This window comes from Macrotis lagotis, chromosome 3 (genome assembly GCF_037893015.1).
Source record: "Macrotis lagotis isolate mMagLag1 chromosome 3, bilby.v1.9.chrom.fasta, whole genome shotgun sequence".
Lineage (NCBI taxonomy): Eukaryota > Metazoa > Chordata > Mammalia > Peramelemorphia > Peramelidae > Macrotis > Macrotis lagotis.
Genome location: NC_133660.1, coordinates 298,410,101 through 298,433,797, shown reverse-complemented (window position 1 = coordinate 298,433,797; position 23,697 = coordinate 298,410,101). Strand labels below are relative to the sequence as shown.

At 31.9% G+C, this 23,697-nt stretch overlaps 2 protein-coding genes across 2 annotated transcripts; both read right to left on the bottom strand.

Moving 5' to 3' along the window:
- Nucleotides 1–1,087: 1,087 nt before the first annotated feature.
- On the bottom strand, nucleotides 1,088–2,029 carry LOC141516891 (olfactory receptor 10AG1-like). Its single transcript, XM_074227848.1, has one exon. It carries the CDS (start codon nucleotides 2,027–2,029, stop codon nucleotides 1,088–1,090), a length of 942 nt encoding a protein of 313 aa, XP_074083949.1.
- Nucleotides 2,030–17,670: 15,641 nt separating this feature from the next.
- LOC141519599 (olfactory receptor 10AG1-like) lies at nucleotides 17,671–18,621 on the bottom strand. The gene has a single exon (XM_074231795.1). The coding sequence runs from the start codon at nucleotides 18,619–18,621 to the stop codon at nucleotides 17,671–17,673; it is 951 nt and encodes a 316-aa protein (XP_074087896.1).
- Nucleotides 18,622–23,697: the final 5,076 nt, after the last annotated feature.

Sequence of the window (23,697 nt, the reverse complement as noted above, 5' to 3'; positions counted from 1 at the left end):
CAAATGATTTCCTAATGCATTTAATTGTATTATTTGCTAGCCAAATTTATCTATAGCTTCAAAATCATACTATAAAAACAGCCTATCCAATGCTTTGTAAAATCTAAACAAAGTTACAAAGTTATATACAAAATATAAAGAAGTTCTCTGTATTCTCTCTCTATTTTTCAATACTTCATCTAATGTTATTTTCTAAAAAATAGCAAACTGATAGATCAAGGAGTGATAATTTAAGAGTTGTTAGTATATACAAAATGTATGGAAAAATGCATCAGTATATTATAATTTCTTAAATTAAAAAACAATGCCAACAAATAATAGAAAATATAATTAGATCAAACAAAATACAAGAATATTGGACATATGTTTAATGTAGAAAGCAATAATTTTCAAACATTCCTAAATTTTAATAAAATAGAGAAAAATAAATAATGAAATATATATATATATATATTCAGAAAGTTTGATAGTCACATAGTTTTGAAAATAGAATTACATGCCATTTGAAAATTAGAGGAAGAGCACAGAGAACTTGTGTACATTTTGTCATGTGTAAGTATAATTTCTCAATGGCCTCAGATTGTAGTTGTAGTCATGGATCTTGAAAATATTATTATTGTCACCATTTAAGTCTTTTGTAGATATCACATTATTTGGGTAAAGATTTTTGAAGGAATAATTTCATGGTCATCTCAAACTTCTTCTGAAAACAACCAAGACTAAGTGTCTTGCTCAGGATAACACAACTACCGATCGTCTGAAGTTACATATGAACTTAGATGCTCCTGTCTTTAAGTCCTGGTGCCCTAATCAATGTTTTATTCAGCTGCCCCAATTTTATATGATTGGTGAAAAGGAAGTTCCTTATTAATAATGATGAAAAATACAAAAACAATTAGAATGATCACTACAATGTTTGTTCTTAGATTATATATAAATTATGTTCTATAAAGGTGGAATTGGAAGGAGGAATGTTTTAAGGTTTATAACTAAAAGGGAATGATAAGAGTTTAAAAGGCAAAGGAAGAGAAAAAATTGTTCAGGATAAATGATTTGCATGAGAAAATATTTTATTTCTTTACCCTACCTATTTCAAAAATAGTTTTCTCATTGCCCTATTGAAGTCCTTGTTTCTCAGACTATATATCGTGGGGTTAACCATTGGTGTCACAATGATGTAGAATAGAGAAAAGAACTTATCTATTCTGCCTGAATAACTGGACATTGATTGCAAATAAGCAATGAAGCCAGAAATATAGAATAAACATACAACCATAAGATGAGATGAGCAAGTAGAGAAGGCCTTGGATCTCCCAGTGATTGATGGGAGCTTCAGAATTGTGCTGAGGATTCTGGTGTAAGAAAAAAGTATCAGCAGAAAAGGAATCAAAGCAAATAGTAAACAATCAATAAATATAAAGAACTCATTCCCAGAGGAATGCCCACAGGCTAATTTCATTAATGGCGGCATGTCACAAAAAACGTGATTGAGTTTGTTTGAACCACAAAATGGTACAGAGAAAACCTGATATGTCTGCCCCATGATAACTGGAATTCCAGTGACCCAGGAGCCAATCACCATCTGGATACACATCTTGTGGTTCATGATTAGAGGATAGTAGAGGGGCTTACAGATCGCCATATAGCGATCATAGGCCATCACTGCCAGGAGGAAGCTCTCTGTGACTGCCAGAATAAGAAAGAAACATAGTTGTACAGCACATGACAGTAAAGAGATATTTCTTTTCTGGCTCCAGAGATTCTTAAGCATTCTTGGGATAGTGACTGATGTATAACAAATTTCCACAAAAGAGAGGTTTCCAAGGAAGAAATACATGGGTGTTTGGAGAGCTCGTTCCACATTGGTGATTACAATGATGAGACCATTACCTAAAAGTATGCATATATAGATCACTAAAATAATACCAAAGAGAAACCCTTGGAAGTTGGGAAGGTCAGAAAATCCCAAGAGAACAAGTTCTTTCATGATAGTTAGGTTTTTGTCAGTCATTTTCCCTGTATATTCCATCTTTAAAATTAACAATTCACAACAAAAATTTCATATTTTTCTGACTCAGAATTGGTTTTTGGCTCTGAAATGAAAAGCAGAGAAGTTAGATCTTATGATGACTAAGATAACTTTGAAATCTTTAATTTTAATTTTTAAATAGTCATCCTGTTTGAGCATTCCATGTTATAAAATCATATATAGATATTGTATCCTTAGTTGTACTTTTTTGTGTGCCAATTTCCCTTCCACATCTAACATTCACTGTTTTATATTTGCTATTTTTTTTAAATTCAAAATAATATTTTCCTAAATCCTGATTTTTCAATATAAATAATTTCTGGTCTATATTTAAAGATTCTTTATATTCTCAATGTTATATTCAGTGCTTATACTTTCATATTTTGAGTTATAAGATCATTTCTTTCTCTGTCACTGTAATTATTGTTATTAAGAAACAATAAGACTTACTCTGCCTTGAAGTAGTCATTTTTCTTCCTTTACTCTTAATAAATTTTCTTGCAAGAGAGAATTGATGTACAAAGCATAATTTTTTTACACTGCAATGGAGATTTTGATGCAAAATATTTTAGAATGTAAACAAATATTGGAGAATTACACCATTTTCCACTCAATTATTTATGTTTTTTTAATCATTTAAATAAGCATGCCTGCTTAGCAAGAAAAATTTTTTTGATCTGATAATCTACATTTTTGTAAATAACTTTTTTGCATATTTTAGTTTTTTTTCCAAGCACATTTTGAATTTCAGGTAAACCAGAAAGCTCTGTCTCCCAAAGTTTAAGCTTTCTGAGTCATTGGATTGCGCTGTGCCTGAGTAAATGCTGGTACCTATCAACTGATTGTGGAATTATGATGCAATGTAAAGAGTCTAGATCCAGAGATTAGATAAAGTCCCAAGAAAATGACTATGGAGTAGAATTGAAGTCTGTGCCAGAAATATCTGTGACACAAAACACAATCGTCATTCACAAAATAGTAATGAAGAGAAGCAGGTAAAGAACACATAATATCAACAATGTGTTGTATCTTTGTGTGTCACAGTACTGGCACCACCCAATTTCGCAACAAATTATTTGAACAGCAAAAGGAAGGAGATGCCTCAATGATCCTTGGAAAGTTCACAGTGTTTCATAATGCCAAACAATTTTTTTTCCACTCTCATGCCTTTTTTTAGCTTGCATTTTTTTCTCCTTTTGTTAATATTCTTTTTTTCACAATGTAAATGATATGAAAATATACTTAACTTAGTTATGCCTGTATAGGCTATATTAGATTGCTCTCTTTCATGTGTACAAGTAAGGAAAGAGAGGGCGGTACAAAAATGTGAAACTTGATATCTTACAAAAATGACTGCTAAAAAGTTTCTTTGCATGTAGTTGGAAAAATAAACACATTAAGAAAAAAGAAAATCTTCATTCACAGTAAAAATCACATAATACTTTACAAATCTAAGCAAAGTGAAGATATTCTTTATATCTCAAATGAATTGTTCATACCATGCTTTTTGATGATAATTATGTCTCAAATGCTCAAATTTTTATTGATGATAACAGTAAGAATAATGTTAGAGTACTCCACTAGAGAGAGAGAGAGAGATGCAGAGAGAAAGAGAGAATCAGAAACAGATATAAATATAGACAGAGACAAAAAGACAAAAGAGAGAAAAAGAGAAAGTGAAAGACAGAGAGAAAGAGGGAGAGTAAGTGAGAAAGGCAGATCGACAGACTGTCTGGTCTGTGGAATTTTTTTCAGCTAATAGTGTTTCAAATTGCATAGTACAAGTGATTTCACATCAGATTTGTTCTCTTTACCAGGACATTGCTGATAGAATTTCACATGAAGATCTCCAGGGTCCTTACTGAATCATGGTGTGTGAATAAAATCTTTGAATTTTCTAGGGCCAAGATGCTTAGAAATCAATTAAACAAAATAAAATATATTCAAAAGGCTGTGATATAAAGTTAGATATATAGTTTACTTACATTTTTCTGTTGAGATAAAATCATATTCACATGATTCTTTTCATTCATTCATTCACCTGCCATTAATATAGTGCTTCAGGGTTTTAAAAAACATTCTTTTTCACATAAAATTCTATTCTTATAAAACTTTTATACTATATTGCTACTTTGGTCAAAATTGATCTGAATTTATAGGGGAAGAAACAAACTTAAACATTGCAAAAATTTTTCACAATGCCAAAATACCAATAAGTTTCTCATTTCACTTTCAGTGTTGTTCCCACAGTGTTGTGGGGCCTATACTTTAATCTTTAATCATTTTAAAAATCATTTCCAGGTATATCACAGAAACCAAAATGCTATAACAAAAATGAATGCAGATTTAGTTGAATGCAGCCAGAGCTTTTAAATAGAATGGATTCTCAACCTACTCTATTCTCTGGGGATAATTTCTCTCCCTGACCATATTTCTTTTTTAATGAGAAGCCAGATCTTCAGAGTATAAGTCTTGCAATTTAAGCATGCATTAAAAATAAAGTATGAAATATTGGAAAAAGTTTTGGACTGTTGCTTTCTAAGTATATGACACTGAAAAATTTTTACATAAATCACTTGACTTCAGATTCATTTAAATCACCTATGATTCAGAATTTATAGATTATGGAACTAGGTGTTCTCACTTTACCAGATTACATAAACCTTAAGTAAAGAGTAAAATACTTTTTCCTCTTTTGATTTTGATACTTTAATGTCTTTGTATCCAAATTTTAATACCTCCATTCCTTTTCCCTCTGTGGGTTGGTCAGTAATCAAATATAAATTATATTCATGTAAACCATTTCTGTATTAGTTATTTTGTTTCAGAAGACTGAAATGAAAGGGGAAAAGTCAATGAATGAAAGTGAAAAATATAACATGCTTCAGTCTGTTATTCAAGTAATATTAATTCTTTCTCTGAATGTGGATTGCATGCTTCAGTATTAGTTCTTGAGAGTGTCTTGAATCACTTTATTGCTGAGAATAGCTGTCATTCGCAATTCTTCATTCAACAATATTGCTGATAATATATCCAACATTCTCTTAGTCCTGCTCATTTTATTGTGCGTCAGTTCATGTTGGTCTTTCCAGGCATTTCAGAAGTCATTATAGGGTCATTTCTCAAAGCACAGTAGTAATCCATTACAATTATATATAATTTATTTACTCATTCCCCAATTGATTGACATCCTTTCAAGTTTCATCACAAAAGCTCTTTTATAAACATTATTTTTTTGAGAAAAATAGGTTCTTTTCCCTTCTTTGAATGTCTTTAACATATACATATAGTAATCATATTGCTGGATCAAAGGGGTTGTGTGGTGTTAAAACCCTTTGGACATGGTTGCTAACTACTCTTCAGAAGGATGGATCTAATCATAATCCATCAACAATGCCTTAATATATATATATTAGTTTTTCCACAACAGCTCCAAAATCAAATATTTTCCTTTTTTGTCACATTAATTTGTTTGGTGTGAGGTGAAATATAGATATTGTTTTAATTTGCATTTTTCAAATAATAGTGATTTAGAGCATTTTTCATTTGAGAATAGGTAGCCTTGATTTCTTTGTCTCAAAACTGGATGTTCATAGCATTTATCAATTGATGAATAACTTCTACTTTTTATAACTTTTGTATAAGTTTGATTCAGGTCTCTATAGATTTGAGAAATGAACCTTTTATCAGAGATAACTATTAGAAATGTTTTCCCAGTTTGTGTTTTACTCTCTGACCTTGTGACTGCTTTATGTAAAAGTTTTTTCATTCTGTTAAAAAGTCAAAATGAGGGGGCTGCGAGGTGGCCCAATGGATAGAGCACTGACCCTGGAGTCAGGAGTACCTGAGTTTAAATCTGACCTCAGACGCTAAATTACCTAGCTGTGTGGCCTTGGGCAAGCCACTTAACCCCATTGCCTTGCAAAAAAAGAATCCAAAAAAAATCACAATGATCTTTTTTGTTATACATAATTATTACTATTTCTGCACTGGTTCCAAATTATTCCTATTTTTTAATCTAAGAGATAAACTATTTGTGCTCTATTAATTTGCTTGTGGTATTAAACTCTAGGTATAAATCATAGATCGATTATTACCTTTTTTATTGTAAAGTTGTTGATGTATATATAATTTTTGCCATACTGTTTTCTAGTTTTTTCAGCAATGTTTGTTAAATAATGAATTTTTGTTTCAAAAGCCTGGGTCTTTTGATTTATCATATAATAGATTATTATGACCATTTATTTAAATGTAATTGGAGCCTAATGCATTCCACTCATTCACCTACTACTTCACCTATTTCATATCCAATACCAGATGGTTTTGATAGTAGCTACTTTATAAACCATTTGAGATAGAGTATGACTAGATGTTATTCCTTCACTTTTTTTTTTCCAATTGCTACCATTGATATCCTTGAGGTTTTTTTCTCTCTAATGGATTTTGGTATTAGTTTTTGTAGGTCTGTAAAATAAATTCTGATGGTTTGTATAGCAATGAATAAATAAATACAGTTTGGAAGATATAATTTTTATTATATTGACTTGGCCTACCCATGAGCAATTATTTTTTCCTTTTGTTTCAATTTGACTTTACCTGTGTCAAAAGTTTTTTTTTTTTATTATATATGTCTTCATAAAGTTTTTCAGTTTCTCTTTCCATGTAAATTCCCAAGTATTTTATATTACCTTTAGTTATATTAAAAGGAATTTCTCTTTTATATATCTTGCTTCTATACTTTATTTGTTACATATAGAAATGTTGATGACTTTATGTGCATTTATTTTGCATCCTGCAACTTTTCTAAAGTTGTGAATAAATAAGTGAAATAAATAAATAAATAATTTTAGAAAAATATTAATAATTTCATGGGGATTTTTGGTTGATTCTCTAAGTTTTTCTAAATAAAGCATTATAGCATATGCAAAGAATGATATTGTTTTCTGTTTTGTTTTGTTTTGTTTTTTTATGTTTTGGCAAGGTAAATGGGTTTAAGTGGCTTGTCCAAGGCCACACAGCTATGTAATTACTGAGTGTCTGAGGCCAAATTTAAACTCAGGGACTCCTGACTCCAGGGCCAGTGCTCTATCCACTGCACATCCTAGCCACCCCTGATAATTTTGTTTCCTCATAGGACATATTTATTCGTCCCCTGATTTTACTGGGAAGACTTCTAACATCCTAATTAAAATAATGTTTGATGATGTTTTAAAATAAGTTACCATTTTAAGGAAAGTTACATATATTCCTTTGTTCATTACTATTTCTTTTTTTATTAAGAATTGGTACTTACATTCAATTAAATACATTTTTTGCATTTATTGAGGTAATTTTATGATTTCTGTTCTATTTGTTAGTAACATGGTCCATTATGCTAAATTTGTTGTAATATATAAACATTCTAGAATTCCAGAAATTAATCCCATGTGGTCAGAATATGGGATCCTTCTTAAATATTGCTTTAATCTCTTTGATAGAATTATATTTAAAATTTTTATATCAGAATTAATTAGGGAAATTTGTCAATAATTTAATTTCTCTGTTTTGACTCTTCCTAGTTTAAGTATAAGTGTGATATTTGAGTCAACAAAGGCATTTGATACAGTTCTTTCTTGCCTTTTTTTCAAATATTTTTTTAGTAACTGCATAAATATTTCCTTAAATGTTTGGCGGAAGTCACTTGTTAATCTGTCTCATCATAGTCATTTTTCTTAGAGTTTTTTAAAGATGACTTTTTAAATATCTTTTGCGTCTAAGATTGCATTATTTAAGTACATTATTGCTTCAGCTAATGTAGGTAATTTACATTTTTGCAGATAGTTATCTAATTTTTTATTATAAAATTTATTGATCTATTTTTAGGGCACAATATCTCCTAACAATTGTTGCATTTTTTTCTTCATTGGCATGAATTAACTTTTATTTTTTATCCTAATTATATTGTTTACTTATTTAAAAACAAATACATTAGATGTTTTTCAATTTCATTCCATTTTCCATAAAACTTGCTTCTAACTTTATTTGTTAGTTCATTGGTTTTCTTATTATCAATTTTATTAATTTCTCTTTTGATTTTCAGAATTTGCAATGTGGAATTCAAATGAGGACTTTTAATTTGTTCTTGTTAAAGGTTATTTTCCTAGTCGGATGCTCAATTCATTGGTTTTCTTTTTTGTTTATTTTATTGATGCAAGCAATTAAATACATAAATTTCCCCTCCTGTGAAAAATTTGGCTATATCTTATAAATTTTGATAGGTTGTCACGTTATCATCATTTTTAGTAAGGTTATTATTTGTATGATTTGTTTCTTGATTCATTTATATTTAGAATCAGATCATTTAATTTCTAACAAATTTTAATATCTACTTTACATTGTTTATTATTGTTTATTATTGCAATTTTAATTCATTATGATCTAAAAGGAAAGTATTTACTCTTTCTCCTTTTCTGTACTTGTTTGCAAGTTTTAATATCCTAATACATTGTCAATTTATGTGCAGATGTCAAGTACTGCTCAGGAAAAAAAAATTATATTTCATTCAATTCTCATTCAATCTTTTGCAGTAATGTCATAACTTTTTTTTTTCAAAATTTTATTCACCTCCTTAAATTCTTTTTGTTTATATTATTTTAGTTCTGAGATGGGAAAATTTTTCCCTAGTATATAGTTTAAATATGTATTTCATCTAGTACCTTATACAACTTCTTGAAATACTTAGATTTTATTCATTTTGAAATGTATTATTTTAGTGTTCATATGACTTTATTGTTTTTTGTTACATTTAGATCTATTTTTACATTTATCTAAAATCACAATTTTTTACTCTTGCTTTATTTGCTTCAGCTGAGGAAATAAATTTTTCACCAACTCTAACATTGACCCTGCAAGTATTTCTATTTCATATGTGTTTCTTATAAACAACATACTAAAGGAAGTTCATCTTTCATTGTTTCTACTATGTTTCCATTTCATGGAGGAGTTCATAATCTTTACATTAATATTGTTATGATAACTGACTTTATATTTCCCTCCATACTATTTTTCCTTAATTATTGCCATCTCTTACTTTCCCACTTTTGACTCTACACAAATGTTTTACTTTTGATCACCACTTTCTCCAATCTATCACCCTTTTTATCTGCTTGCATGTCCTTTCTATTATCCCCATCCCATTTTACTTTTTTGGGTAAAATAGGCTCTATTCACCTAGGTATGTAAGCTTTATTCTAATTTATCCAGTTTTGATGAGAGTGAGATTTTAATCAGGGCCTATCACCTCTTCATTTTCCACTACATTGTAATATCTAATTCATGCCTCTTTTATGAGGGATTATTTAGCACAACTCAACCTTCCTCTTCTTCTTCCAGTGCAATTTTCTTTCTAACCCGTTTATGCTTTAGAGGACTGATCAGTCACCTTATATCCACACTCTTTGTCTGTATATATTTCTGCTTCTTGCTTTTAATTGTTTATTATGCTATTTCATTTCTTTCCAATAACATGCAAAGAAAATTTTCAACATTTAACTTTCTGTAAGCTTTTGAGTTTGAATGTATCATAGTTATTCATATGGTGTAATTAATGTGACCATGTTCTAGTACTCGTTACAGCACTAAGCATCAGTTCAAGCAAATCTTTTCAGGATTCCCTGAAGTGCAATCACTGACATTTCTTATGGAATAATGATGCTCCAACATATTCATATAGCATAACTTGTTCAGCTATTCCCCAAATTCTTTAATTTCCAATTGTTTGCTACTACAATTAGGGTTGCTATTGCTTTTTTCTTTTTTTTTTTTTAGGTTTTTGAAAGGCAACTTGGGTTAAGTGGCTTGGCCAAGGCCACAGAGCTAGTTAATTAATTATCTCAGGGTCGACTTGAACCCAGGTACTCCTGACTCCAGGGCCAGTGCTCTATCCACTGAGTCACCTAGCTGCTCCCAGATTTTTCCCCTTTTTAATGATCTCTTTGGGATAAGTCTAGTTGTGGTATTGCTGAATAAAGGGTATCCACTGATTCATTGCCCTTTGGGCATAGTTTTAAATTGCTCTCCGGGATGATCCAGTTTTCCCACATCCTCTGTAACACTGATCCTTTTTTTTTTTATCATTTTTGTGAATATGTTAGTTTTGAGGTTTTACCTCATGGATGTTTTAATTTACATTGCTCAAATCAATAATCATTTAGGACATTTTAAATATGACTATAAATAGCTAATTTCTACATCACACAACTGTGTATCTTCATTGTCCATTTATCAATTAGAAAATTACTTGTAGTCTTATAAATTTGAACCAGTTTTCCATATATTTTAGAAATGAGTTTTTTATTAGAAACACTAACTGTGAAAATATTTCCCATTTGTTTTTGTTCTATCTTATTTTGGTTGCATTGATTTTATTTGTGAAAAATTTTTTCAATTTAATGTAATCAAAATTATCCATTTTGCAATTTCTAATGTTGAACTCTGTTTTGAATTTCTGGTATAAATTCTACCTGATTGTAGCATTATATTAGTGATACTGTAACAAAATTCATATGGTAGGCAAAAAAGTCAGTAATACAAGGGAATTATTGAAAAAATTCAAAAATTATATTATAAAGTGACAGGCATCAAAACTGTCTGTTAGTGGTTAAAAATAGAGAAATGGGCAGAGTAAGGGCAGGAATTCCCAGAAACTAATCCGCAAAAAGCTCTAAAAGCCATGAAATTATGACTCTAGCCAAAACTTAGAGGGGTAAATGCACAGAAAGACTAATTGATACAATTTCACAGTCGAAGACAACTTAAAAGATCTACAGGAAAGGTCTGTTTCACCAGGACCAGTGAATGGAAAAAGCTGCAGATTTTTAAATTTTAATTTACATATTAAATTTACAAATAAAATATTTTAATTTACATATTAAATTGAATTAATCATTTAAAAATTGAATGTAAACAAAGTAAACAGGTTTAAAAGGAATGTTTAAAATTGGCAAGCAAGTTTCACAGATGTTTCTAAAAAAGACTCATTTCTAAAATATATAGAGAAAGGAAATAAATGTATAAGATCACAAATCATTCTCTTTTTAATAAATGGTCAAAGGATATGAACAGAGTTTGCAGATGAAGATATAAAAGCTATCTATAGTCAAATAAAAAGCTCCAAGGTATTGAAGATTAGAAAATGAAAAATAAAACAGTTTTGAGATCCCTATCTGAATAGCTAAAAGGACAAAAAAGGAAGATGTTCAATGTTAGAAGGAATGTGGGAAAACTGGGATATTATTGCGATCTTGGTGGAACTATAAATTTATTCCACCATTCAGCACAGCAATTTGAAACTATTCCCCAAAGACAATAAAAACTGTGCAGTCTTTGATCCAAGAATACCACTATTCTGTTTGTGTACTAAAGAAATTATAAAACAGGGACAAAGACTCAATATGCAAATATGTTTATAGGAACTCTCCTTGTGGTGGAAAATAATTGGAATTTGAAGAACTGTCCATCAATTGGGGAATCTCAATGAACTGTAATACAAGGTTTTAATGGAGTGCTATCATTGTATAAGAAATTTTGAGTGACTTGTTTTCAAAAAAAACCTGGAAAAACTTCCATGAACTGAGTGAAGAGAGAATAGAACCTGAAGAACATTATATACATTAACAGTAGATAAGGGTGGGTGGTAGAGCAAAGCAAAACTCAAAAATCTGTCGAAAGCTGAATTTTGAAAATTATTATTTCATTCAATTGGAAAAAAGAATAAAATAAAAACAAAAAAATATCACTAGAGTCCATAGGATTAAGTGAATATTTTCTTTTTTAACTTTTTTAAAATGTAAATATTGTATGTTTTCCAATTATATGCGATAGTAGTTTCTACCTGTCATTTTTGTAAGATTTTGAATTTTACCATTTCCTCCAACCCTCTTTACCTTCCCCCTCTCCTCACAGTCTGATAATCTTGGTTTCCATGCTCTGCATTGATCCAAATTGAATGTGTTGAGAGAAAAAACATATACTTGTGGAAGAAATAAAATGTTAGAAATAGTAAATTTATGTAGTACATAAGAAAACTTATTTTGAAAAAATGATGGTAATAATCTTTAGTCTTCTTGAAAACTTCACAGTTCTTTGTCTGGATACAGATGGTATTCTAAAATTGTCACTGATTATTACAATGATGGAATGGACAAGTTCGTTAAGGCTGATAATCACTCCAGTGCTGTTGTTAGGGTGTACAGTTCTACTCATCTCACTCAGCATGTGCTCATGAACGTTTTTCCAAGCTTCTCTGAAATCCCCTCCCTCCTGGTCCCTTTTTTTTTTCCTTTTTCCTTTTTGGTTTTTGTAAGGCAATGGTGCTGATTTTTGTTTTTGTTTTTTTTCATTGTCTGAGGCCAGGCTTGACTCAGGTCCTCCTGACTCCAGGTCCATTGCTTTATCCACTGTGCCACCTAGCTGCTCCCCTCTCCAGTTTCTAATAGAATAATAGTGTTCCACAACACAGATGTACCACCATTTGTTCAGTCATTCCCCAGCTGATGAATATCCCCATCAATTTCCAATTATTTTCCACCACAGTCAGAGCTGTTATAAATATTTTTGTACACACAATGTTTTTTTTACCCTTTTTCATGATCTCTTCAGGGAATATACCCTGTAGGAGTATTGCTGGATTAAATAGTATACACATTTTTTTTGCCCATTGGGCATAATTCCAAATTGCTCTCCAGAAAAGTTGGGAATTTAGTATTAATTTTTTCTAGCTCACTAAAATGATTTTTGGAAAACTGACTGCTATGACACTAAATAAGTAATTTAATTCAGCTAGAACTGTCATTTTTATTATATTAATTCTGTCTACCCTTTAGCAATTGATGACTGCCCAGTTAGATCTGATTTTATTTGTGTGAAAAGTGTTTTATAGTTGTTTTCAAAGCTTCTGAGTCTTCCTTGGCAGGTAGACTCACATGAATTTTATGTTTTCTGAAGTTATTTTAAATGGAAATTCTCTATTTCTTGCTGATGTATGTCATTAGTAATATAAAAAAAATATTTGGGGATTAATGTGGGTTTCTTTTATATCCTGTGACTTTGCTAAGGTGGCTAATTGTTACCAGTAATTTTTTTAGTGATTTTCTAGGGTTCTCTAGGTATAATTCATATCATCTACAAAGAGTGAGGGTTTTGTTTCATCATTATCGATTCTATCAATTTCTTTTTCTCTTATTGTTAATGCTAATATTTCTAATACAATATCGAATTAAAATTTTAATTTAAAACAATTAATTAATTAAAAGTTTAATTAAAAGATTCAATATTTCTGCCTTTCAGCATTTGATTTTGTGGTTTGTATGCCTTATTAACATGATCAATTTTTCTATTGGCTCCATGCCCTACAAGAAAAAAATAGTTATATTCCTTTCTATCTCTATTCAATTTTCTCAAGCAAAAAGTTTTCTTTTAAGTTTTTAAACATTCTATTGACCTCCTTAACTTCCTTCTTGTTAATTCTATAATTAGATTAATCTAATTTTTCTCCAGTCTGTATATATCTCTCTCTGCTTCAAATGTGTTACTTCTAAGCAGCATATTATGGAATTCTGGTTTTTACTCCACTCTGCTATCCACTACCTTTTTAAGGGGAAGTTCATCCAATTCACATTCAAAGTTATAATTACTAACTTTATTGTCCTCCATGCTAGCTCTCCTCCATTTGCAATTTTCCCTTTTTTTTTCACCTTATCCCTTACATCCGTGTTTGCCTCTGAAAACCATCTCCTTCTATGTGTTTGTCCCCTTCTATCCAAACCTCTCTCTTTTCCCTTTCCCTTTTATGCTTCTTCCTTCACTTTCTTCTTTCAGTGCCTCCTTCACTACCCTTACTTGAAAGTTAAGATAAATTTCTAAATTCAGCAGAGTACGTGTGTATGTTAATCCCTCATTGAGCTGAATCTGATGAAGATAAGAGTCATGCTGTTCTTGCCCCCTTCCTTCTTCACCTCTATTTTAATAGATCCTCTTATTTCTTCATGTCATGTAATTTACTACATTCAATCTACCCCTTCTTCCCATTTCTCTACTGATCCACTTTTTTATTGAGAATTTTGTGTAAAATAATTCCATCAAATTCATGGGCATATCAGGGATGTCCATTCCTTCTGCCTAAGTATTTTTCCTTGAATTCAGATGCAATTCTCAAGAATTATGAGAATCATCCTCCCCAGTTGGGATTTAACTAGTTTTTGTTTTGTTTTACTGTGTTTTGGGTATTTTTTTGGCAAGGCAATGTGGCTAATTGACATGCCCAAGGTCACAAAGCTAGGTAATTAAGTGTCTGAGATCAAATTTGAACTCAGGTCCTCCTGACTCCAGGGCTGGTGCTCTATCCACTGTACCACCTAGCTGCCCCAATGCCACCTAGCTGCCCCATAACCAGTTTAATCTTATTAAATAACAGTATTTATTTTTCCCCTGTTTACCTTTTCATGTATCTCTTTAATCTCCTGTTTGAAGATAAAATTTTCTATTTAACTATGGTCCTTTCAATAGAAAAGCTTGATAGTGTTTCACAATAAGACTGTATATGGAGATACATATGTAGTTTCTGGATAACAAATTGGGCTGATATAAGAGATATTGCAGAGGTAAAATTAACAGGTCTTAACAATAGATTCCATAGGAGAAGAGTGATATAGTGAGAATTATAGTATGACTCTTGGGTAACAAGCTTGAAGAATAGAGAGGATAGGGCCTATGCAGTACTAAATAGCAAAGGGGATCAAGAATAAAGAATAAAGATTACTATTTTTTGAAATAATGAGTTTAAGATTTCAACTAGATAGCTAAGTAAATATCAATATTGCCAAAGTCTGCAAAGATACCAAAGAAAATTAGGTTTGAGAAAAGGTCTTGGCAGTTGTGTGGTTGGAGGTGAGGAATGTGACTTAGAGGATGATATGATTGATATATATATATATATATATATATATATATATATATATGTATATATATATGTATATATGAGTTCAGAGTAACTGAGATATGGATATAATGACCAGTGTAAGAATGTCCTGTATTGTGTTGATACCATCATTCTTTCCCAACAAAGGAAAGTAAAGGAGGACTTGAGAATCCTAAAGACAAACGGAGGAGATTCTCCACATCTCATTTGGAAGTTTATGCTGTTGACTGCACATGTGAGTTCTTTATGCTGGTGCAGATGGAAGTGATTGATTTGAGGCAAATGAAAGATCCAGAATGATTTCCAGCAGCGTTTCCATGTTAAGTACAGTGTCACAAGCAAGAGGTGAAAGGCACAAAATTACATTGTTTTTTTTCGGTTTTAACCAGGATCTCTAAATTTCAGTGTCAAGGTAAAATCAGGATGACTGGAAACGTCCCTGGATGTAATCAACCAGGGTTAAGTGAACTGCTCAGGTTTGCTCAGTAAGTGTCAAGCATCTGAGATTGGATTTGAACTCGGAGAGAGGTGCTCTATCCACTGTGCCATCTGATTGCTCCTCCACAGCTTTTATATCTCTCTCTGTCTAAGTGTCTATATCTGTCTCTGTTACTATCTCTGTCTCTGACTCTTTCTCTCTTTGTCTCTTCCTTTCTGTCTGTCTCTCACTCCCTTTCTCTGTATTTATATATTTATATGGATAGATATATATAGACATAGATATAGATATATAAATATGTGTAAATATGCACACCCACAACTATCTCTAACTTGATATGTTGATGTAGCTATATTCATTTGTTGATAGATTCTTTCTATATTTCTATCTTTCTGTCTAGAATGCCAAGACTATATACATACATACATACATATATATATATATATGTATATATATACATATATATATATAATCATTACCAAAAGGGAAAAATCAAGTAAATCCATTTTTGTCCCTTTTGGTTAAGGAAATAGAACTTGAACAAAGTCCGGAGATCATCTTCATTCTTGTCACATCCATGATTCACTTTAGGAAACTTTCTTAATCATTCATTCATTATTGTTTCTGTCTTTTTTTTTTTGTAGCACAAAATCAGGGGACTCAAAAAAGAACTTTATTTTCTTCTGCTTTTAATTGATTTATATGTTGCTATTTTGAATTCAACTTATTGTATGATCAACTAAAATTAGCTTTATTATGAATATAATAAACTGATTTTAATAAAATTATGATGGTGACATCACTTTGCAAGCTAGGCATTTCTTAACTGTTCTTGAGATATTGTGGGAAAATCCTTTCTGGGAAGGGTTCAAGGGTTCATGTGCTTTCCAGTTTGTGTGAGTGATGTGAATTTGTCAGAAGGGTTAGATTACTAAATTCCAAATATTTGGCCTATGAAGATCAACGTAAAGTAGAAGACCCGGCTTCTTCAAAGAAGCTTTTAAATCTGACATAAAAATGTCTTCAAAAAATTTCTTAATGCATTTGCTTGCATTCTTTGCTAGCCTCATTTATTTATAGCTTCAAAATAGTGTTATGAAATAGCTGATCAAGCATATTGTAAAATATTCACAAGCTAGATGTACAAGTTTTCTGTATTCTCCCTCTACTTTTCAATATTTCATCTGTCATTTTCTAAAAAAATAATAAACTTTAAAACAGATCAAGGAGTGAAAATTTTAAGAATTGCTAGACTGCAGAAAATGTGTGACAAAAATGGATTAGTAAATAATAGTTTCTTGAATCAGAAAATAGAAATCCCAAGAAATAATAGAAAATAAAAACAGATAAAATGTGACAATAATGAACATATGCTTAAAGTAGAAGCCCATGATAATCAGACATTCCTAAAATTTCTTAAAATAGAAGAAATAGTGATATATATATATATATATATATATATATATATATATATATATATAATCAAAAATTTAGATAGCTAAACTTTTTTTGAAAACAGAATTAGATGACATATTGGAAATTAAAGGAAGTATACAGAAAGCAGAGTATACATTTTGGCAAAGGTAAATAAAAACTCTCAGTAGCCTCAGGTTGTAGTTAGAGTCATTGTCCTTGAAAATAGTATAATTATATTATATTTTATATTTTATACCAAAATTTCATCATTTTTGTGCTTTATGTAGATATCACATAATTTCAGTCTAGATTATTGAAGTAATAGTTTCAGGGTGACCTCACACCTCTTTATTTTTAAAAGACAGTGGAGTTAAGTGACTTTCTCATGGTCACACAGCTAGATAATTATGAAGCGTCTGAAGCCAATGTTGAACTTAGGTCCTCATGACTCCAAGACTTCTTTTGGAAACACTCAAGATGAAATGATTTTTTTTTCAGGGTGACACAGCTATTAATTGTCTGAGGTTAGATTTTCCTACATTTAAGACTGTTGTTCTCCTCAATGTATTACATAACTGCTCCAATATTACATGTTTGGTTGAAAGGTATTAATAGTGTTTGAAAAGAACAAAAACAATATTAAGTTTGTTCTTTCATTATACATAAAAACACTTTATATCAAGGTGAGATGATGAGGAAGAATGTCTAATGTTTTCTAACTAGAAGCAACTGAAGAGAGTTTGAAAGGAATACAAAAGAGAAAAAAGTAAGTAAAACCTTGGAAAATGGTTCCCAGATAAAGGATATGCATGATAAAATATGTTATTTTTTTTACTCTATACATTTAGAAAATAATTTCCTCATTGCTTCAATGAAATCCTTGTTCCTCAGACTATATATCATAGGATTAACCATTGGTGTCACAATGATGTAGAATAGAGAAAAGATCTTATCTGTTCCAGCTGAATAACTGTTTTTAGATTGCAGATAAGCAATGAAGCCAGAACCATAGAATAAACCTACAACTGTAAGATGAGATGAGCAAGTAGAAAAGGCCTTGGATCTCCCAGTGATTGATGGAAGCTTCAGAATAGTGCGGAGAATTCTGACATAGGAATAAAGTATCAACACCAAAGGAATCAAGGCAAATAGTAAACAATCAATATAAGTAAAAAGCTTACCCCCAGAAATGTCTCCACAGGCCAACTTCATTAATGGTGGCATGTCACAAAAAGCATAATTGAGTTTGTTTGAACCACAGAAGGGCATAGAGAAAATATGGTATGTCTGTCCTATTATGACTGGAATTCCAGTGAGCCAGGAGGTAATTACCATCTGGACACACATCTTAGGGTTCATGATTAGAGGATAATAGAGGGGCTTACAGATCGCCACATAGCGATCATAGGCCATCACTGCCAGGAGGAAGCTTTCTGTGACTCCCAGAATAAGAAAGAAGCACAGTTGTACAGCACATGAAATCAAAGAAATATTTCTTTTTTGAGTCCAAAGATTCTTAAGCATTCTGGGGAGAGGAACTGATGTGTAACAAATTTCCACAAAAGAGAAGTTTCCAAGGAAATAATACATGGGTGTTTGGAGAGCTCGTTCCACATTGGTGATTACAATGATGAGACCATTACCTAAAAGTATGCATATGTAGATGACTAAAATAATAGCAAAGAGAAATCCTTGGAAGTTGGGAAGATCAGAAAATCCCAAGAGGATAAATTCTTTCATGATAGTAATGTTTTTGTCTGTCATTTTTCCTGTATATTCCATCTTTTAAATGATTAAATCACAATTAAAAAGTTCATTGTTCTCACTCAGACCTGGTTTCTGACTCTGAAATGACAAGTGTACAGGTTAGATTAAAGAATTTTGAGATTATGAACATATAATTTCAAATAGTGTTCCAGTTTGAATATTTATTGTTATGAAATGATACTATGCATACTTTGGTGAAGGTGTTTTGGTCCTAACTCCCCTTCCAACTCAAGCAGTCAATGTTTAGTATTTGTATTTTTTTCTAAATTTGAAATAATTTTTTAGACTTCTGGTTTTCCGTGTTGATAGTCTATATTTTAAATTTCTTCCCATTCTCAATATATTATATTCAGTGTATATTAATCCCTTCTAATTGCTCTTATTTTCATATTTTGAGGTATATGATCATTTCTATTTCAGACTTATCTTAATTTATTGATGTGGCCATTGTTATTAAGGAAAAACAAGACCAATTTTATCTTAAACATTCTTTTTTTTTACTTTTTTCTCCATAAGGATTCTTGGAAGCTAGAATTGATGTAGAAACATATTTTTAAAGGAGTGAAAATGTTTTTGATGCAAAATACTTTAGAATACGCATACGCATTTGAGAATAATGTCATTTTCCTCTCCAATCTGTTTTTGTTCTTTTAAATATGCATAACTGTTTTGACAGATGATATTATTTTTGATTTGATAATTTATATGTATTATAAATAAATTTGTTGCAGATTAAAGTTCTTTCTGGCAGATTTTCAATTTCAAAGAAACCAGAGAGCACTCTATCTCCCGAAGTATAGGTGTTTTGAGTCATTAGAATGCAGTGTGCAGTAAGATCAAGTAAGAGCCAACTGATTGTAGAAAAAAATATGGTGGAGTGATTTTACATCCTGAGATTAAATGAATTCATTTGAAAATGACTATAAGGTACAGAGGGTCTATAGCAAAAATGTCTGTGCTATAAAACACAATAGTCATTGACAAAATAGTAATAAAGAAAAGTAGGTAAGAACAAAGAACATCAGCTCTGTTGGATCTATGTGTCAGATCTATGGCACATCAATTAATTTCAATTGTTTAAATAGAAACGGAAAAAGAAAAAGATATTTCAGTGATGCTTGACAAGTTGACTTTAATTATAAACTGCAAGTGTGACAAGGCAGGACTGGCTATAAATCCTAGCTATAAGGCAATATTTTAAAAATTGATTACATTTTTCTATGGACAGCAAATATTTATGTTGGAAGGAGCTCCTCGTTTAATATTTAGCTACAGATGGTTAATGATCTCATTGGAGAAATGTGTTGACCAAAATTTTTAATATCTAAAGGGAAATATGGAACTGAGCAGGCATTCTGTCTGAATGTACCCAGCAAGAAGAGGCCTTTAGAAATGTTTCCTGCAGCTATGGAATTTGAATGTAAACTAAAGATGATTAATATGGAAATATGCTTAATATAGTTATACATGTATAACCTACATTAGGTTATTCCTTCAGAGGTATGAGGGAGAAAATGAGATAGGGAGAAAAAATGTGAAACTCTAAACCTTATAAAAATGATTGTTAAAAACTATCTTTATGACCTCAGATAATTACCTAGCTCTCTTGCCTTGGGGCAAGCCACTTAACCCCATTGCCTTGCAAAAGCTAAAAAAAGAAATTAAAAAAACTATCTTTGCATGTAGTTGGAAAAACAAATAAATTTTTAAAAAAGAAACACCTCTTTCCCATTAAAAATAAACAATTCTTAATTTAAGCAAAGAATGATTAACCAAAGTAAATTCTCTTTTTCATATCTCAATCTCAATATTCATATCCTTTTTATTCATTTATGATTATTAAACTATTTTGATAACGATATGGATAATTGGTAGAGTAGCTCCCTATAGAGAGAAAGAGGCAGAGGTAGAGAGAAACAGAAAGAGACAAAGTCAGAGAGAAATGGAGACACAGAACAAGGGTGAGAGCGAGTTTGTGTGTGTGTGTGTGTGTGTGAGAGAGAGAGAGAGAGAGAGAGAAACCAAGAGATCAAGAGAAAGTGTAATATCGAGTGCGAGAGGCAGTCAGACAGACAGACAGACATAGAGATTAGACGTTTCCCAAATACTTTCCTGTTCTTGGTTTTGTATCAGCTAATAATGCTTTAAATTGCATAACATAAGTGCTTTCACATAATAAACCTTCTCTGCAATAGGAGATTGCTGGTAGAATTTCACTTGAAATTCTCCTTACCAAACACTCAATTCTTTTTACTAAATCATGATCTCTGAAAAAAAAAATCTTTGAATATTCCAGGACAAGGGTGCTTAGAAGTCAACCAATAAACGTAAATTCTATTAAAAAAGCAGAGATAGGCAACTTAGGTTTCTAGAATACAGTTTACTTACATTTGTTTTCAGTTGGGATAAAATCATATTCCGATGATTTCTTTCATTAATTCCACCTGTCATTTTATATAGTGCTTCAGAATTTTTAAAAGACATTCCTTCTACATTCAATTGTATTGTTATCATTCTTTTATACTATTACTGCGATGGGCTTAGGTAATCTGATTTTACAGAAAAGGAAACTGAATTTAAGCTTTATAAGAAATTTGCCCAATGTTAAACTGCTAAGAAGTTTCTAATTTGCAAATAGCTCCATTCTCACTTCCCATTCTGTATTGTTCCCACAGTATCATGGGGTCTATCATTTAAACATTAATAGTTTGTAAAATATCATTTATATGACAAAAACCAAAATGCTATAAAAAAGAAAATAAAAAATGTTCATTGAATTAAAAGCAGTCAGAGCTCTTAAGTAGAAAGTATTATCAACTCACTCTACTCTCTGGAGACAATTTCTTTTCCCTGACCATATTTCTCTTTTTAATGAAGAGCCAGGTGTCATGTAGGGAAGTCCAGTACTTTGAGCATTCATTAAAAATAATATCTTTGGACTTAGAGTCAGGAGACCATTGCAGTGGGTTTGACTCTGCTGCTCTCTATCTTAGCAAATAACACTAAAAAGTTTGTACACAAATCATTTGACTTTAGTCTCACTTAATTCACCTATAATTCAAGATCTGCAGATAATGAAACTATCTGTTATTTCCTCACAAGATTTATATAAACATTAAGTAAATAATAAAATAATCTACTTTTGATTTTACACTTTATAATTCTGAGATATGAATTTTACCTATTATTCCCCTTTGTCCTCCTTAAGTTGGTAAGCAATCATATATCAATTTTATATTTATGTATATATGTGTTTGTGTGTATGTATGTTCATGTAACACACTTCTGTATTAGATATTTTTGCCATAAAACTGAAAGAAAAAGGAAAAATGAATCAATGAAAGTGAAAAATAATGTGCTTCTGTCTGTATTCAAGCAATATACTTCTTTCTTTGAATGTGGATAGCATATTATAGAATTATACTTTAGGATTGTCTTGGACACTTTATTGCTGAGAATGAAGAAGTCAGTTATATCACTTCATTCAAAAAAAAATTGTTTTTAATGTGTTCAACAGTCTCTTGGCCCTGCTCACTTCATTGCATCAGTTTATGTTGATCTATCCATGGATTTCTGAAGTCAACCTGCTGCGATTTTTAATGGAACAATAATATTTCATTACACTCAAATACCAACATTTCTTTAACCATTCCTCAATTGATTGACATTCCTTTGATTTCCACCACAAAAAAAGCACTGCTATAAATTCTTTATTTTTTGGTAAAATTAGGTCCTTATATGTTCTGTGGATATCTTTGCGATTTAGGCCTAGCAGTCATAGTGCTGGATCAAAGATTTTTCAGTTTTATGGTCTTTTAGTCATAGGTGTTAATTGCTCTTCATAATGGTTGAATTAATTCACAACTCCATCAATAAGACATTTGGGTTATTCACATCACCTCCAGAATCAAGAATTTTCTTTTTTCCCAAGATAGACAATTTGATCTTTGTGTTTCTTTTTTGAGGAGCATTTTTATTTATTAGTTTATTCATATGCATATGAATATTATTAAGGTATTAAATTTCCTCCCTCCATCCTTTCCTACCCCCCTCCTCTCAGCAGTAAAAAATCATATAGGCATTGTAAATAGATATTTTTGATAAACATGTTTACACATCAGACATTTTCAGTATGAGGAATTAGGATTAAGGGAAAGAGATACATGACTTAATTTTTATAGAGTCCACCAGATGGGGTGGAGCCAAGATGGCGACACGAAGGGATCAGTCTTAGGAGCTCTCTGATAAAAACTCACAAAATAAGGACTCTAACTAAACTTTCGAGAGACAGAACCCACAAAGGGACCCAGTGAGGCAGTTCTCCTTCTCAAGGTAACCTGGAAAAGAGCAGAAAGGCTCTGCTCCCTGGGATCGGAGAGGCGGCCAGCCAGAGGGGTGGCCGCAAGAGCAAAAGAACTTCAGCCTCCCAGAGGCAGCCCCAGGGCGCTGGGGGTTTCAGCTCACAGCAGCGGGGGAGTCTCCTGAGTTGCACCCCGGGGAGCACCGGCACAAAGTGGGGGAACAGAGGGGGGCCTCTGCCAGAGCATATGGAGCCCAGCCCTCAGGGCACACAGCCAGCAGCTTGGTCTTTCAAGCCTAGACCCAGAAACAGAAGCAGGTGGAGCTGGTAAGCAGGAGCCCCCAGGGCATGAGCCCATTGAGCTGAGGGAGGGGAGTGAAGAGAGAGAGAGACTGCAGAGCTCTGTGCTCAGACCCTGGAACAGGACTCTGGGGCTCTGACCACATTCAGATGCTGATCGCAGTCTAGGCCCCCCCATAGAACAGCAGTGACCCCCCCACCTCGGCCCCGTGGCAGAGAGGGGCGCTTATGTTCATTCACAGACCAGGAGGGAGGACAGAACCTCACACACTGAGACCCTAGTGGGAGTGTCCCAAAAGCTCATGAAGCTCCCCCCCCCAAAAAAACAGGCTTAAGCTGGGAAAATGAACAAGCAAAGAAATAAGAGGAAGACCACTGAGAAATATTTTGCAAATGAGCCGAAGAAGAACCAAAATACTCAGTCTGAAGATGAGAAAGCACAAGCTCCTGCATCTAAAGACTCCAAGAAAAACAGAAATTGGGCTCAGGCT

Bases quoted from the DNA above. Each gene is read 5' to 3' on its own strand.
- LOC141516891 (XM_074227848.1), bottom strand. From the start codon at position 2,029: ATGGAATATACAGGGAAAATGACTGACAAAAACCTAACTATCATGAAA.
- LOC141519599 (XM_074231795.1), bottom strand. From the start codon at position 18,621: ATGGAATATACAGGAAAAATGACAGACAAAAACATTACTATCATGAAA.